Consider the following 18,448-nt stretch of genomic DNA (forward strand, 5'->3'; position numbering starts at 1 on the left):
TAAATAAAGACCTTATATATATTATATAGATATATAAATTGTATAATACAATATAATTTGTCACAATAATATGATTATAAAATAACTTTCTATTTTAGGGGAAGGGTTATAAACAAACAAACAAAAAAAGTGTGCATTGCCGCATGATAGTCAGTGTTACCTCTAAACGCTGTCTTAATATTTGTGGGAGTGATTTGTCTCGGCAGCCCCATTGTAAAGAGTCCCGTCACACCTGGCCATCTCACCAGACATCACATGTCTTGCCTTCACTGAACCTCATCTGGGCTGCCATAGAGACATGGGACGTCTTCACAAAAGAGACACACTGACACAGACCAGCGAGGCAAAGGGTCCATAACAAAGAGACAAGGGGGATGGGGGACGTTCATTTGGCTTGAGGTATACACAGTCAAAACGCAGGCGCAAAATATCAAAAAGCTACACAGAATAGCAAAAACCCCTTATGTGATTCTACATCAGCTGCAAATGATATGAAAGACGAGGAAGATGTTTGCAAATTAGCTTTCAATAGGGTTTTTACTAACATTATTTGGAGATTTTGTTCACATATCTTTTGCTTCTTTAAGCCGAGGCATGAACGTGCAGAAACATATTCATTTGATTTCACCCATTTGACACTTTCATTCCATTTGCATCAAGTGGCCCTCAATGGGCATCTCACCTCCCGCTCTAATTAAAATGATGTTTTGAATAGAATCCTTTCACTTTACCCAGCTAATAGATAAACGTGTAAAGACTCCATCTCCAATAGAAGCTCTGTCAAATGGAGATCATACAGGGCAAAAGCAGGAGAACAACCAGCTGGATGCTCAGTGTTGCCATAAAGCGCCTTAGAATTCACGCTGACATTATTAAGAAAGCTAAGGATTGCATTTGCAATTATTTTTGCTTTAAAATGGGGTGCACAAAGGAGGTTAAGTTGTTTTGACCAACCTGGAGAAACATTGTAAAGGGAAAGTCAGAATGCAAGATGAAAGCAAATGTACATGATAGAATAATAATAAATAAATAGGCTAATCAGTATTATTGTTTTTTTTACCCTAATAGCATAAGCAATTAAACACTTCAGCTTTAAGAAAAACAAGTTGTATTATACAATTTTGCTCCTCAAGTTTTATGACAAATCAAAAAGGATGTTTTTACAGGATGTATTTTTACTTTTGAAATTGAAAATGCATTCTTTGTAGAACATGGATAGCAATGCCAAGGCCATGGGTTTGATCCCCATACTGATATGCTATTGAATCGAAGTTAGACAAATAAACAATTAAAAAGGACAGAAACAAATCAACTCTCTGGATTAAACCGTATTTTGGGTAAAAGATCCACTGTGATCTGACATGTACATGCTGCATGTGAGAGAAGCGGATTGACGTCAGCCGTTGAAGCTGAAGGAGCTCTCCTCTGGGTTGAGTGAGCCTCCAGAACAGACATCTGAGCAATACAACATTATAATTAATATCTGTCTGAGAGATAAACATTTCTGTCTGGGAAGATGCATTAAAAAAAAAATTATTTAGACTTGGACGCATTAAAGATATCTATCTATCTATCTATCTATCTATCTATCTATCTATCTATCTATCTATCTATCTATCTATCTATCTATCTATCTATCTATCTATCTATCTATCTATCCATCCATCCATCCATCCATCCATCCATCCATCCATCCATCCATCCATCCATCCATCCATCCATCCATCCATCCATCCATCCATCCATCCATCCATCCATCCATCCATCCATCCATCCTAACATTATGTCTAGCTATCTATGAGCTGAGGTGTGAAAATATCAACCATATGAAAATAAAGATAACAATATAATTTTTTAGCTTTTAGTTTTGAATTTCAACAATCAGTCTCAGTTGTTTTCAGTAAAGTAGATGTAGCAGTATTGTTTTCCAATAAATTTACTTGAGAAGCAAAACTGTAAGATAATAAAACTAAATCTTTCATACTCAATCGGATAACTTAAGCACAAGTATAATATAATTTTGTGAGATTTATACTTTAAAAACAGCTAGAAAAATAATAAACTATAAACTTATATTCCGAAGTTTTGTTCCACACACTTTTAGGTTCCAAAAGGCGTGTTTTGCAGTGATCGTGTATACAAGAACCATTTTTGGTCACCCAAAGAACCTTTCAGTGAACCGTTCTTAAAAGACCTTTTTTCCCCTTAGTATGAAGAACATTAAAGAACGTTTTGAGCAATAGAAAGGTTCCGTGGATGGTAAAGGTTCTTCATGAGACCATATGCCAATAAATAACCTCTATTTTTTTTAAGAGTGCAAGAAACCTTTTCCTGGAAAACAAGCCAAATTAAAAATGAATAAAATGATATCTTTTAAGCATTTCCTTATTTCAGGTTCACTTAAAAAATAACAGCCCTTTGTTCTATATTTACATTTGCATTTATTCATTAAACAGATGCTTCTATGCAAAGGACCTACGAACGAGGAAATGTACAATAAAAAAAAATGCTAACATTAAAACGCAAATGTTTTAATAGAAACATTTAATGTCAGTGCAACCAGATTCAAAAGGCTTTGATAAATTAAATACATCATCTTTTAAAACAGGCCAAAGTGCTCCTGAACTATACTGCCCCTGTGTGGACATACAGCACATAACATATAATAATACTCATACAGAAGACATCATAATGTGAGTCATTAAGTAGAATACAAGAATTAGACAAAAGAGATGGAGGACCAAAATTAGTTAGCACTTCTCTCCATATGCCTAAATGAATGCAACTGAGAGCAAATGATCAGTTTGGGCTGGTTGTTATTACATAGTTTTTACCCCAATTTGTAGAGTTCACTTATTGGTTTACTTTTTACTGTTTGCTGAAAAGCCTGCGAATGGCAAGTCAAGTCACTTTTATTTCTATAGCTCTTTATACAAAAAAAGGTTTCACAGCAACTTCACAGTAATAAACAGGAAAAAAAAGATTCAATTCATATTGTTGTTCTCATTCAGTAGTGTTGAGACAGTGGCAGGAAACCAAAACTTGCGTCACGTGACAGAAATGGAGAAGAAACCTGGGGAGAAACCAAACTCAGTTGCATGTGACAACTTAACCCATCCGGTGTGACAACATTCCCTGCTATTGGCCAAGACTTTAAGTTGTGTCTACATAGAAAACTATTTAAAATGTATTTTACATTAAAAAAGCAGTTTAAAAGCAATACACATCACATGTTTTTTGATAGAGTATCCAACCTTAAAGAGGTAGTTTACCCAAAAATGAAAATTCTGTCATCAAAAGACGACATTTTGAAGAAAAATGGCTCAAATCAAACAGTTGATGAGCCCCATTGACTTCCATAGTATTTCTTTTCCCCCATACTATGGAAGTCAATGGGGACCATAACTGTTTGGTTACCGACATTCTTCAAAATATCTTCTTTTGTGTTCAGCAGAAGACAGACACTCATACAGGTTTGGAACAACATGAGTAAATGATGACAGAATTTTCATTTTTGGGTGAACTATCCCTTTAAGGACTGTATTACCCATTCCATTGGCTATTGGCACGAAGTTCTCCGACAACCTGTTAACATACAAACCCCTACTGGGAAATCTAGTCAAAAGCCTCCTCTGCAAACGGTACACACTGATAAAGTTCCTTCATGGATGTGTTGCTACAGATGCTATAGAGCTTTTTCCTCTCAACCCTGCAATCTCAAGTGTTGAGGAAACACTTCTACAGCGGAGCTGATCCTGGCGATAACGTGTAAACTGTGAATCTGCATAGCTGTGTGCCGCCCGTCATTGAAAGCACAACAATATTATGGATCTAAAATTGGATAAAACTGGATCTCTTACTAACTAACTAATTAAAGCGTCTACTCTAAAATTAATGTCCATATTTTTTTCTCTTTCTTGACTCGGCATGACAAAAAGTGAGTAATTTTTACACAAACTTGAATTAAAAACCAAAATAATCATTTTTATTTCCAAGTTTACACCACTCGGTTGAGTTACACATGCAACGTGAGTTCATAAAGTAGCATGTAGCAAACAATATAATAATTTTAGTAACAGTAGGCTTATGTATGCTTTATTTAGTAGTTCACTTGTACCCATCATATCAAATAAAATTCAGGGCTATCAAATAAATCTCCCAGAATGCTACAATCACAGTACTGGAAATGATCTGTAGCGACCCCTGTTGGTTGAATTTAAATGTACATTTCACGTTAAATTGGATGAAATTAGCATCAAAGTTAGCCATTAGATACAAAAACTTCTTACACATATATGAAATAACATATGTAACAGTGACAGTATCAGGTCAGTGAGATTTTCTTGAAAGAAATTAATAACTTTAATAAGAAAGGATGCATTCAATTGATCAAACATGACATTCATAGTGATATTTCATATAAATGCTGCTCTTTTTGGACGTTTCTATTCATCACATGAAGAATCATGTGACACTGAAGACTGGAGTAATGATGCTGAAAACAGTTATTTCACAAAATATTACAGTTTTTTACTGTATTTTGATCAAATAAATGCAGCCTTGGTGTGCATAAGAGACTTCTTTCAAAAACTTTTTTAAACAGTATTTAGACAAAAACTTTTTAAATTATAGTTAAGAATAGCTTATGCATGACTCTTGAATGGTGGTGTATTAGCATGGATGCAACGAATGATTGCTATACTCGTGTGCTGAGAAAGAAGCCTACAGATGTGAATTAACATTTGAAAGCTGTTGTAAGAAGAGTGTAAAATGATTGTAAAAGCATAAGTGGTAAATATGATTGTGACCGGTCAGGTAAGCACACATTACTGCACTAACCCCATCTCTACCTCTCTCTGTCACACACACACACAGTCATAATTACACAGGATCTGTTGATCTTTGCTCTACCGGAGCTGCATATGGAGTCTCCCTGCCTAATGCAAAGTTCTGGTTAAACATTGTCCCAAGGTTTGCGTTCTGCCTTCTGTTGTTTTTACACTAAAGCCCTGGCAATTGTTGGAGGCATTATTGACTTTGTAATTAAACTATTTTAACGTCAGGATTTTGTAATCATTACATTTCAAGCCATCTGTTCCTGTCCGAGTCTTGAAATGGATTTTCCCTTTGAGGAGATAAAGGCCAGCACAATGTGGCCAGTTTTATCATTTATCGTCACGTCTTTACACACAGACAAATGCTGAAATCCTCATCCGAGCCATGGCGAGTTTGCACCAGCAGCATACATACAAATATATTATGATGCAATGATATCATTTCAGACGATCCGATTATGGATTTATTAGCGTCCATCTGCTCAAAGACTAACAAAGCTAAATTTAAAGATCCCACACCAAGAGTCGCAATGTATGAACAGCTTGTGGCCTGGAAGCCTAGTTTTACATGTCAACACCTTTGTTAACCTAGTGAACAATGCAGAAATCAACTTATCTGCTTATCCAATATCAGATTTCCACAGTGATGTTTGTTAGTTTGCAGTTTATTAAATAATAAATTTCAGCCTCCAGAATAATGCGAACAAATTTTATATTTTTTATTAGTATATACAAGAATGCTAAACTAAGAACAAAGATGAATTGTGATTATATTACAGTATATACTACACAGCCTTAAAGAAAAAAATTATTATATAATTGGGTCATTACCTGTCATTTGTTAGCACAAAACCCCCCCATTTCAAATCAAACAATAAAAAACAAATCAGTTAGCCTGTCTGCAATGCATTTGGCAATGAAAAATGTACTGTAAGATATACAGATGAACTAAAACATGTCTCACCTCCTGTGAGCATAATAGAGATGTAGAATTACAGATAAGGTATCAGTCAGGGTGGCCCACCAGTTGAGCCCATGAACACAGTGTTGATGGGGGGCAGGGACGACACAATTTCTCTGATCTCTGTGGTCCCCTGGAGAGGCAGCAGTGCATTCTGGGAGTGATAAGGAGCAGGCGTTCCATACATGCAGGGTGTTGAGATGGAGCAGGAATGAGCGATGCTGGATCCTGAAATAGAACAGAAATTGCATAAGACTGATATAATAGCAGATATACATCTTTATATATATACAGTCTGAAATTGTCATTGTAGGTGCATGTCCACTGTGAGAGACATAATCTAAAAAAAAAAATCCAGAAATCACAATATATGATTTTTTAACTATTTGTATGATACAGCTGAAAATAAGTATTTGAACACCTGTCTATCAGCTAGAATTCTGACCCTCAAAGACATGTTAGTCTGCCTGTAAAATGTCCACCTCCACTCCATTTATTATCCTAAATTAGATGCACCTGTTTGAGGTCGTTAACTGCATAAAGACACCTGTCCACCCCATACAATCAGTAAGAATCCAACTACTAACATGGCCAAGACCAAAGAGCTGTCCAAAGACACTAGAGACAAAATTGTACACCTCCACAAGGCTGGAAAGGGCTACGGGGAAATTGCCAAGCAGCTTGGTGAAAAAAGGTCCACTGTTGGAGCAATCATTAGAAAATGGAAGAAGCTAAACATGACTGTCAATCTCCCTCGGACTGGGGCTCCATGCAAGATCTCACCTCGTGGGGTCTCAATGATCCTAAGAAAGGTGAGAAATCAGCCCAGAACTACACGGGAGGAGCTGGTCAATGACCTGAAAAGAGCTGGGACCACCGTTTCCAAGGTTACTGTTGGTAATACACTAAGATGTCATGGTTTGAAATCATGCATGGCACGGAAGGTTCCCATGCTTAAACCAGCACATGTCAAGGCCCGTCTTAAGTTTGCCAATGACCATTTGGATGATCCAGAGGAGTCATGGGAGAAAGTCATGTGGTCAGATGAGACCAAAATAGAACTTTTTGGTCATAATTCCACTAACCGTGTTTGGAGGAAGAAGAATGATGAGTACCATCCCAAGAACACCATCCCTACTGTGAAGCATGGGGGTGGTAGCATCATGCTTTGGGGGTGTTTTTCTGCACATGGGACAGGGCGACTGCACTGTATTAAGGAGAGGATGACCGGGGCCATGTATTGCGAGATTTTGGGGAACAACCTCCTTCCCTCAGTTAGAGCATTGAAGATGGGTCGAGGCTGGGTCTTCCAACATGACAATGACCCGAAGCACACAGCCAGGATAACCAAGGAGTGGCTCTGTAAGAAGCATATCAAGGTTCTGGCGTGGTCTAGCCAGTCTCCAGACCTAAACCCAATAGAGAATCTTTGGAGGGAGCTCAAACTCCGTGTTTCTCAGCGACAGCCCAGAAACCTGACTGATCTAGAGAAGATCTGTGTGGAGGAGTGGGCCAAAATCCCTCCTGCAGTGTGTGCAAACCTGGTGAAAAACTACAGGAAACGTTTGACCTCTGTAATTGCAAACAAAGGCTACTGTACCAAATATTAACATTGATTTTCTCAGGTGTTCAAATACTTATTTGCAGCTGTATCATACAAATAAATAGTTAAAAAATCATACATTGTGATTTCTGGATTTTTTTTTTTTTAGATTATGTCTCTCACAGTGGACATGCACCTACGATGACAATTTCAGACCCCTCCATGATTTCTAAGTGGGAGAACTTGCAAAATAGCAGGGTGTTCAAATACTTATTTTCCTCACTGTATATACACACACCAGTTGTCACACTCCGTACAAAGCACATATTCTTGGCTAGAAAACAGCTATTGAACATAAATAAAGAATAAAGATGTAGTTTATTTAAAACACATTGAACGAGGCAAGTTGTCACAGTAAGAATCTGCCATTAAATAGTTCATTATATAACATTTAATTGAAAAACTTAAAGAGTAAATTATGTTATGAAGCAATTTATGAAATGCAACATTTTACAACATACAATACCAAGGTTTGGGGTCAGTAAGTTTAACACTTTTAAACACTTTTATTCAGCAAGGATGCATTAAATTGATCAAAAGTGACAGTACAGACATTTATTATGTTACAAAAGATTTATATTTAGAATAAATGCATTAATTCATTAAAGTATCACTGAATTGTTTATTTTATTTTTTGTTTCCACAAAAATATTAAGCAGCACAACAATGATACGAAATGTTTCTTGAGCAGAAAATCAGCATATAAGAATGATTTCTGAAGGATCATGTGACACTGAAGACTGGAGTAATGATGCTGAAAATTCAGCTTTGACATCACAGAATAAATTGTATTTGAAAATATATTAAAAAAGAAAACAGTTATTTTAAATTGTAATACTATTTCACAATATTACAGTTTTTACTGTATTTTTGATCAAATAAATGCAGCCTTGGTGAGCATAGAGACTTCTAAACTAGACTAGTACAGACCCTAAACTTTGGAAGGATCGTGTAAAAATAAAACGTGCTAAACTTGTTGACTCTTGTTATGTCAGTGTTTTCCCAGCAGCTGTTTTAAGTGCTGAGATATAGCACCTGTGTGACAACTAGCCCCGGTCTCCCCTAGAAGGATTTCGGTCCTCACCTGCTGTGTGTGTGCCCATTGCAGACAGTTCAGTGTAGTAGGGTCTTGTTGTCTTCCTGCTCGTGTTGTCCAGGATGTTCAGAGGGTCGTGCACTTCGGCGTAGGCTGAAACGGAGCGAATGCTGCTCACGCTGCTGATAACTGACACATGCTGATCGATAAACGTGCCCATCCTCTGAGCGTCCACATAACCACTGCTGTTGTAATATCCTGCTCGGGAGAAAGATGAACAATAATGTTTCAATAGGTGCATCTGCAAACAAACATATTTACCTTTCTGAGTGGCATAGTAACATAATTAAAATACATGATAAATCTGGTCCTCTGAGGATCTCTTTCAGTTTTGGGGCTTGTTATGTGTTACAGATAAATGTGGGGGTAAAGAAAATAAGGTAAATCACTTTTTTATTTCATTGTATGTTTATATTATTATTCCTGGTTACACTTATTTTGATGGTCCCCTTTAGACATTCTGTTGACTATGTTGCACCGACATGTCAACTAACTCTCACTATAGAGTATTAGTTGAGTATTAGGTCAGGGTTAGTAGAATAAGTTGACATGTAGTTTCAAAGTTACTTACAGTCAGTAGAACGTCTGTTGGAGGACCATTACAATTAAAATGTTAGCAGATATTAACCAGTCTACTAATATTCTACAAATACTCTAATGAGAGTTAGTTGACATATAGGTACAACGTTACTTATACTGTAGTCAACAGATTGTCTAAAGGGGACCATCAAAATATAACACACACACATATATATATATATATATATATATATATATATATATATATATATATAAAATATATATATCAAAATATAACACACACACACACACATATATATATATATATATAACACACATACATACATATATATATATATATATATATATATATATAAATAAAACTTGCAAAATTACAAAAAAAGGAATAGTGAAGAAAGGATAGGAAATGCTTCAATGGGTATAATTTATTCTTTCCATTTATTTGAATATATTCCATCTTTTTTTTATAATTGCATTAATAAAAGACAAAAGAGACAACATTTGAACTAAGGTCACCACTAGACAATAGTGTTCTAGACCACTAGAAAACACTTTCAATAATTTTTATCTAACTACTACTGTTTGGTAAAAGTTTTGGGGTTGGTAAGATTTATTTAATGTTTTTTTTATTTATTTACTTATACCCACCATAGCTGCATTTATTTGATAAAAAAATTAATATTGTTACAATTTAAAATAACTGTTCTATTTGAATATGTTTAAAATGTAATTTATTCCTGTGAGGCTGAATTTTCAGGATCATTACTCCAGTCTTCAGTGTCACATGATCAAGAAACATTTCATATTATTATTAACGTTGAAAACAGTTGTGCTGCTGAATATGTTTTCAGGATTCTTTGATGAATAGAAAGCATTTATTTGAAAAAGTAACTTTATAAATGTCTTAACTGTCACTTTTGATCAATTTAATACATCCTTGGTGAATAAAAGTATTAGTCTTTATCTTTTTTTTTATCATACTGACCCCAAACTTTTAAACTGTAGTGTACATTTGTATAAATGTATATAAGTGCACTCTTAACTGGCCAATAATAAGTTCAGCTTCTCTTACCATTGTGCCCAGAGCTGCAAACCGAACCTGCACATCCATCTCCACTGGCAGCACTTCCTCCAAAGCTGTACCCTGTGGAGTCCAGCAGCTGTACGCCCTCAGTGTCCATCGCAGGGTCACCTGTGGCTGCGTATCCAGTCGATGCAACCCTCGAGCTGTAGGGAGACCCGGTACAGCTGCTGCTGAAGCAGTCTTTAGTCAGTTGGTGTCCAGAAAAGGGTGCGTAGCGTCCGCTTTCGGTATGAGCCTGATAGGCAGATGTGGGAGTGTGAGTCTGAGCTCTGAACACAGGCTGGTAGTAAGAGTTGGGGTAGGAGCCAGAACTAGCATTGTGCAGACTCTGGTACATGGTGTCGGGGAAAGTCTGGCAGGACACTTGGGGTTGTATGGGGCAGCTGCTCTGCGGCCTCACAGCCATCGGGCCCTGGTTGATCACGCTGCTACGGTTGATCATGGCTGGAGAGATCGGAGGGGTCATCAGGGGGGCGCTGTTCTGCGAGTAATCCATTTGACCTAGAAAAATATTAGTAATTATATTCATATAAATTTGTATTAATAGAAAATATTATTTTCACTACCGGTCAAAATTTTGATTGATTCAGATTTCTTTTAAAGGTTTTTGAAAGATCTCTTATGCTCACCAAGCCTGCATTTATTTGATCAAAAATACAGTGAAACATAATAACAATTTTAAATATATTTTGAAATGTAATTAACCAATAATAATTGTTCATAAATTATCAGCAAATCAATTATTTTGAAGTTGATATCACAAAAAATTGAGCCCGCTAAAAGGTTTTAAAGTACCTTATCCATGGTAACACAATGTCCAATTTCAAAATGCCAAGTGTCCCGCTACCAGCGCACTGACAGTTAACAGTTTAATTCCCTGCTTTCACATCCCTGTCTTTGATTTTAAAATAAATTTGCAATTTTGCTATTCATCTTGAAGCTGAAGGATTGTTTGAAATCCTTTTGGAGAAAATTAATAGAAAAACACTATTTCAGGCTCCTGAAACATGTGCGCTCTATAACAAATCATTTTAACGAAAAACATAAAAAATGAGCATGTCTCTAATTCGTGTGAGCTGCTGTTTTTAAGTACCAGTAATAGTAAAGTTGTCCGGATCGGTACTATGGTACACGATAGTACTGGCCCCGAGCCCCTGCTGTGCAGCCGTGAGCGACAGGAAATCATGTTCTGGAGGGTTCTCGTCCTTGACAGTCGAATCATTGGACGCCACACTGGATTTATTCCGATTGGCCAAGAAGCAGGAACTTGGGGAGGCGGTGAATGTAGCTTTACTAGCATCTGTCGAAATGGAAACATCACAGATAATTGGGTTAAATTCATTTGCATATACACCACCATTCAAAGGTTTGAGGTCAGTACGATTTATCATTTTAATTTTAGGGAATAAAAGTGAGTCAAGAAATTTCTAATGTTACAAAAATTGATATTTCAAATAAATGCTGCTTAAGAAATGTAAACAGATAAGAAATGGAATAATGTCTAATAATAAATGTTTCTTGAGCAGCAAATCAGCATATTAGAATGATTTTTGAAGGATTATGTGACACTGAAGACTGGAGTAATCATGCTAAAAATTCTAATTATATTCTAATATAAAAGTTATTTTAAATTGTAATAAAAATATTCACATTAACATTACCGTTTTACAGTATTTTTGATCAAATAAATGCAGGCTTGGTGAGCATAAGAGACTTTTTTTCAAAAATATTTTAAAAAATCTTACCGACCCCAAACTTTTGAAAGGCAGTGTTCAGTAAAACAACAAACTAATAATATAAATAAAACAAAATGATTAGGGTACCTGCACTCCTCATATATTTCTCCAGTAGATTCTGAAGGTCCTGCTCTTTGTCGTTGTTGAATTGTGTTTCAATTGCTAGCAAGATGTACTCATCCAAAAGCATCCGAATGAGGTGGAACGAGCCTGTAAGTAACATTAAACCAGAAAATTAAAATTCTGTCATCATTTACTCAGCCTCAAGTTGTTCCAAACCTGTATGAATTTCTTTCTTCCGCTGAACACAAAAGAAGATATTTTGAAGAATGCTCATGCTGCTCATAAATTGGCTTTGCTCTCAAAAAATTGCAGTGTGCAACTACACTAGCACACTACGCAGAGTACTGTATCCCACAATGCAATGCTCTCAACTTCCCTTTCCCACGGGTTTCACTGAGCTAGTGCTGAGGTCAAATGGGTGGCCTTCCAGGTGATACTGTTTGGCTTTGTGAACACCTGTAGGGTCATCAAATGTTAGGAACACAGAGAAAGGTCATGCTCTAATCAGGGCGCGCACACACGGCACAAGATAAAGGATTGTTTGTACAGGCTTTTATGGCTTATTCTCCGCAGTGGATCCCCAGCTAAAAACGAAGGGTATAAATTTGACTATATACTATGATGCTCCAATTATACCTAAAGAATTTAAAGTCACCATTAGATTAAAATGGACAATTCTTGTTTTTTTAATGGAATTATTGCAGTGTTTATTATAAATGATTTATCCGTGCACATCATTATTTTTTTTTATTCATGTGCCCTCGTAATCTTTAACCAAAATAACTTTCCCTCCCTCTTGCAGTGACATCTCTTCTCTGAAGACATGTTTACTGCCCCGAGGGCGGGACAACCTGTCACTCACATGACATCACAGTAATAGCAAACCACAACCATCCAATCAATTCCCCATGGACAAATTCAAGTTTTGCCCAACACTTTTTCTAGTTTGAGAAACCATTTCACTTGGATATAAGTCACAATAGGGAATAAAAAACGATCGCAACTTCTATTTCATGCTGACTTTAAAATAATCTGGAGTATTTGAAAGAAACCGAATCAATGACTACAGTGTGTATGAATGCATGCTAAAGGTTTACCAAAGCTGCTAGCATTGTTTAGGGTGAGATTGTGCATCACTCGTGCTCCAAAAAAACTCCACTTCAGAAGAAAATCTTGAGCTCGCTTCTTCACCGACCGACCATTTTGCTTGCTGGGCTATAAGACAGATAATATGCAAATTCAATATTAACATTCATTGCTAGTCTGACTGCTGTGGGATTACAATGCAACAAACCTTAATGACTTTCTGCTCGACCACCGAGTCCAGCCATTCAATGAAAGACTCTACAGTGGCATTTTTCCTCAGGAGGTCTTTCAGCTCTTGAAACACTGAAATGGAGTCATCTAGCAGAAAATATAAAGAAATCATAAATATATTTTGAGGCTTAGCATTTAAGTTTTTTTAAGGGTCACGAATTTTATAATCTACTTTGAGGTCCACTTATTATATCAAAAAACATCCTAATTTAGAAGTAATAGGCTATTTTATTACATTACATTATAGTTGAAACGAAGATGCTACAGAAAGGTGTTTATCTCATTACATAGTTGAAACATTTGTATTACATAAACTTTATTATTACAACCAAGACTTATAAAGTTTAAGTACGGATTTGCAGTAAAAGTGAACAAATGAACAATGTCTTACTGATGCTGGAACTTAAAATGATCTCATATATACTACGACATGACATATGCAAATCTGTGGGCGGGGCTAAAGAGGCAGTGATGTAGAAGTAGGCGTTGATCTTCAGCACAGGCGGTCTTTCGTCGCTCTATTACGTCATACTGAGACTACGAAATGAGTTGTTTTGAGAGCTTGGTTTAATTTTTGGCTGTTTTTTGAACTAACAAGGACGTTTTGAGTTCTGAAACTTACAGGATATTTTTATAGTAATGATCTCTTATGTGTAAAAAAAGGTTTGACTACCAAGCCACCAGTAACTCACATTCGGAATAGAAGTCTGAATCTTGGTCATTCGTAATTGAAAGGAGTGCTTGAGAACCAATACTGTTCAGATCCACCTTGTCAATGTCATTCACCATAGAAGTCACAACATTCTGGTCAAAAAGTGCAGGTCTTGCAATCTGAAAAGACATTAGTATATTATACTGTAGTTGCACCAATATTTACAAGAATATTTACAATAAACAAAAGCAAGAATTATTGATGTGTCTGTAAATCATCTACCTGTGCAAGATGTAAAAAGGAGGTCTGTCTCTTTAAGGAGGACACAAACTGTCGAGCTATCGGCAGTTTCTTGTCCGAGAGGATTTCTGGGAGATTCTCCAAGGAAGACACCATCCAGTGTTCCCAGTGCTTGGCAAAATTTCGAATATCTGCCAAAAGACTGGAGATATTTTCCCAAACTCACTCAAAAACACTTAACAGTATGAAAGTCAACATCTTTTTGAATCCACTGCATAACCAAATGTTGTGTATATCATGCAGCAGTCTAAAATACAAACCTCTCTGGCATGTCCTGCATAGTGGCAGGGATGAGAACATCGGTCAGAACCTGTAAAAAAAATAAATTCAGCCAGCCGGTGATAAGTCAAACATGATGTGACAATAATGAACTACAGTAAAAAAAAAAAAAAAGTGCAAAAAATGATCACATTTTCACACAATAAATATTGAAATGGTTTGTGATTATTTCACTCTTTTGTATATTATTATACACTCTTAGAAAAAATAGTTAAATGGGGTTCTATATAGAGCTATAGGGTTCTTTACACAATTTTAAAGAAGCCAAAAAGGTTCTATAAGGAGAAATGTCTTGATTCAATGATTGCATAATACTTTCATGTTCAATGGGTAATTTCATTTTTTTCTAGTGATAAAGTATATTTACGAGCTGCTTATTTCATAAAACTTAATTAAGATTAAAATTGAATAAAAAATGTTTTTTAAATACATTTATGAAAACTATATCAATAAAATGATCCCATTATGGGAACCCCTAAAAGGTTCCACATATGAAGTGCTTGACAGAACCCTTTAAGTTTCTATATAGAACCATTTCTTCTAAGAGTGTAGCTTTAAAAATGTAACAAGATTTCTTTGATTGATCTTGAATCTTTTAAGATTCAAAGTCTTGGACTGGGACTATGATTCAAGAATAAAATCTAAACATAAATGGCACTTGAAAAGTAGCATAAATAAATGTTTGTTATAGTGTTCTGGACACTTTTAATGTGACCATGTAAGAAATAGAAAAGGTTTGAGTTTGAGTAAAGTTTGAGGTCAGTAAGCTAAATGATTACTTTTTTCAGCAAGGATGCATTAAATTTATCAAAAGTGACAGTAAAGACATTTATTTTTATTTCAAATAAATGCTGTTCTTTTGAACATTATATTCTTTAAAGAATCTTGGAAAAAATGTACCACAGATTTCATAAAAATATTAAACAGCACATCCATTTTTAACCGTCCCCAAACCTATGAACGAAACATAGTTGAAAAAACACCCAGATATGGTTCATAAACACTCACTTTGTAAAGTATAGAGTCACACACACAGAAGATGTCCACAATAACTGGATTCTCTAGCAGTGGAAGGAGATGTTCAGGCATTCCTTGCCAGAAGTGAAGCAGAAAGTTCTGGATCTGGAACAAATTTGATTGATTACAGTGAATTATTTTCTAGAATCTAGATATGATGACAATAGATTCTTTAAGAGCTTAAAATGGCACCTCCTCAAAGTTGACATTAATGGCATTATCCAGAATGCACTGACAGTGAGTTTTGTACATCATAATCAATGTGTCGACCTAAACGATAAAGAGCATAGCAGAATCTGAGGTAAGTAAATTAAATAAACAGCATTTTGGAATGGGTTTCCATTGAAATGAACAGACCTTCTCTTTTGAAACAGACTCCTGAAGCACTAAATGCTGTGCACTTGGGAATTCTGGTAAAAGAGTTCCTGTTTTAGAACTAAGAGAGTATTTCCTGGTGAATCCTCCCTGTGAAAAAATAAGAAGCAGGAATATAAGTAATTTTATATCATATTCTGCTATGTTGTTGATAGAAACAGATGACAACATTTTCTAAATATTTATATGGAATGTATGTGAAGTCTCCTATTTTGCAAGCATAAATTCCACCACAAAAGACTTATGGGTTTTTTGAAAGAAATTAACACTTTGCATTAAATTGACATTAAAGACATTCATAATGTTACAAAATATTCATTTTTTAAATAAATGCTGTTCTTTTGAACTTCATATGAAGTTCATAAAATTATTAAACATTTCCACAAAAATATTAAGAAGCACAACTGTTTTCAACATTTTTAATAAGAAGAAATATGTTTTTTTGCACTATATCAGCATATTAGAATGATTTCTGAAGAATCATGTGACACTGAAGACTGGAGTAATGATGCTTAAAATTCTGCTTTGTCATCACAGGAATATATTCTATTTTAAAATTAACAGTTAATTGTAATAATATTTATCAATATTACTGTTTTTTTATCAAATAAATGCAGCCTTGGTGAGAACATTAAAAAAACATTAAAAAAATGACCGACCCCAAACTTTAGAATGGTCCTATATATATATAGTATTGTAAGACTGCCCACCTCATTTTTTAGCTTGCTTCCAGAGAATCTGTGCAAAACACATAAGAGCATTTAAGCATTTAAAAACCAAAATGAAAAATAACTTTGAAAAATATAATGTGTCTCAGCATGGGCATTGTGAAATCACTCGCCTTTCATGTGTTTATTCAAAACATTCAAGGACTTATGATTGGATGCTGAATTGAAGGGATGAAGGTCAAAACTTACCGTGTCAAGCCTTTTCCTGAGTACACAGAGTGATAATACGCACTGCTCTCCTTGATTCCAATACCATAATAATGATACCTGAAAAACGTTCAGAGGACAAACACTGTCAAGAGCTTTAGCTTAGGCATTCATTTATTATTAAATAGAAGTAAATCAAGTTTTCAGTCAGGCCAAGTGGCTCTTTCTTACTTCGAATGGCCTCTGGTTCCAAGCCTTCGTGTTGTAAGCAGAGGAAATTTCTGCCTTATGGTCTGAAATGACAACATTAGAGCTCTAACACATCGTAAGATCGATCTCCATGTACTGTAAATACAAGATCAACGTCTGATAATGTACATATTTGGCAAGCACAGCCTTTTACCAGGTATTTATCCTAAAATACACCTAAAATGCAATTGGTTTCGGTGCAATCGGTCTCTATTTTTGAAGTCGAATATATTATAATACTTGTCACAGAGAATTATAACTGTCTGTATTATAACAGAAGATATTAAAACTCCTCTTACCTTCCCAAAAGTGGCAGCACAAGCAGGATCTAACTTCTCCTTCCGACAAAAGTCTAAATAATGAGCGTAGAGGATACACCGTGGCAGGCAAACACCTTCACAAACTATGTAATTTTCCTCAAGCCTAATAGAAAAAGCAAAACGAAAGGTTATAGTAATGTCATTCTTTGCTTCCACTTTTTGTAGATTATTTATAATGGCAAGCTTCATCTTCAAAAGAAGAATTGATCAGACCATTGTAAAGTAAGCTGAGTCTGTTTCTTCTTGTCCTTGATGATCTGACTGATACTTTTCTTTGGCACTGTTTGTTTGACAGAGAACGTCTTAGAATAATCCAGATGCAGGTCCTCTTCAGAGGAAATGCTTCCATTACTTTCATCAGCTTCTGCCAAATGAATAACATACATAGCCTTCAAACGGTGACGTGTGCCAAAACTATTCATAACGTATAATTGCAAAACAAACTGGCGACAGATTGAGAATTTCTAACAGTGCATTGAAAGAAAGCATAGCATTAGTTTAATCAAAGCGAGTTTGAAAACAATTTTCAACAAAGATGATTTCCCCACCTGATTTAATGCCAGAATCCTCCTCCTCATCAAGCCTGGCTTTGAAAAACATGTTTTTTCCGAGATTGTCTTGGTCAACAAGAATTGTCGCGTGGAGGTCATCTGCGTTTTTGCAAGCTCTCTTTGTCTGCGACGCTTGTAGTTGATGAAACGTGTCATTCTTCAAAGGACTCCCTATATTTCTTTTCATTGGCATGTTCAAGGAGAAATTGAAAAAGAAAAACTGGAATGCAAAATTAAAACCACCAAGTGAAATAATAAAAAAAATAAAGCCCCTCAAAAACGAAATTGTTAAAACATTCCAAAATAAACGCGGCCCATTCTCACGTTTGGCAAAGTGATGCATATATCCATTCCTGAAATGATACACATCTCCAAAGCATCCCAAAAAAACAACAACATTTAAACAATTTGTCAACTATGTGTGTTGCTTTTCCTCTTTCCTCACTAGAAACAAATGCTCACAAAATAAACCTGTAGCATGATGGAAACTCTAAAAATAGCAGCTGAAATATAACAATAATCCTGTAAAAATTCATTAATCCAAGAATGGGTAAGATAACACCTTCCAGTCTTAATTAAAGCTCTGCTCTCTCTG

At 35.6% G+C, this 18,448-nt stretch overlaps 1 protein-coding gene across 1 annotated transcript; it reads right to left on the reverse strand.

Moving 5' to 3' along the window:
• Positions 1–5,376: 5,376 nt before the first annotated feature.
• Positions 5,377–17,688, reverse strand: rfx6 (regulatory factor X, 6; the record flags this gene model as incomplete). Its single annotated transcript, XM_084091787.1, is given in 18 exon segments — positions 5,377–6,024; positions 8,484–8,693; positions 10,108–10,620; positions 11,213–11,419; positions 11,943–12,065; positions 13,016–13,133; positions 13,213–13,322; positions 13,928–14,066; positions 14,170–14,329; positions 14,448–14,497; positions 15,475–15,588; positions 15,676–15,753; positions 15,757–15,948; positions 16,569–16,596; positions 16,776–16,853; positions 16,965–17,026; positions 17,282–17,405; positions 17,516–17,688. Coding segments are annotated over 18 exon segments (2,658 nt in total). The 3' UTR covers positions 5,377–5,845.
• Between the last annotated feature and the right edge of the window lie 760 nt (positions 17,689–18,448).

This window comes from Abramis brama (genome assembly GCF_963993115.1).
Source record: "Abramis brama genome assembly, chromosome: 18".
In the NCBI taxonomy this organism is placed as follows: domain Eukaryota; kingdom Metazoa; phylum Chordata; class Actinopteri; order Cypriniformes; family Leuciscidae; genus Abramis; species Abramis brama.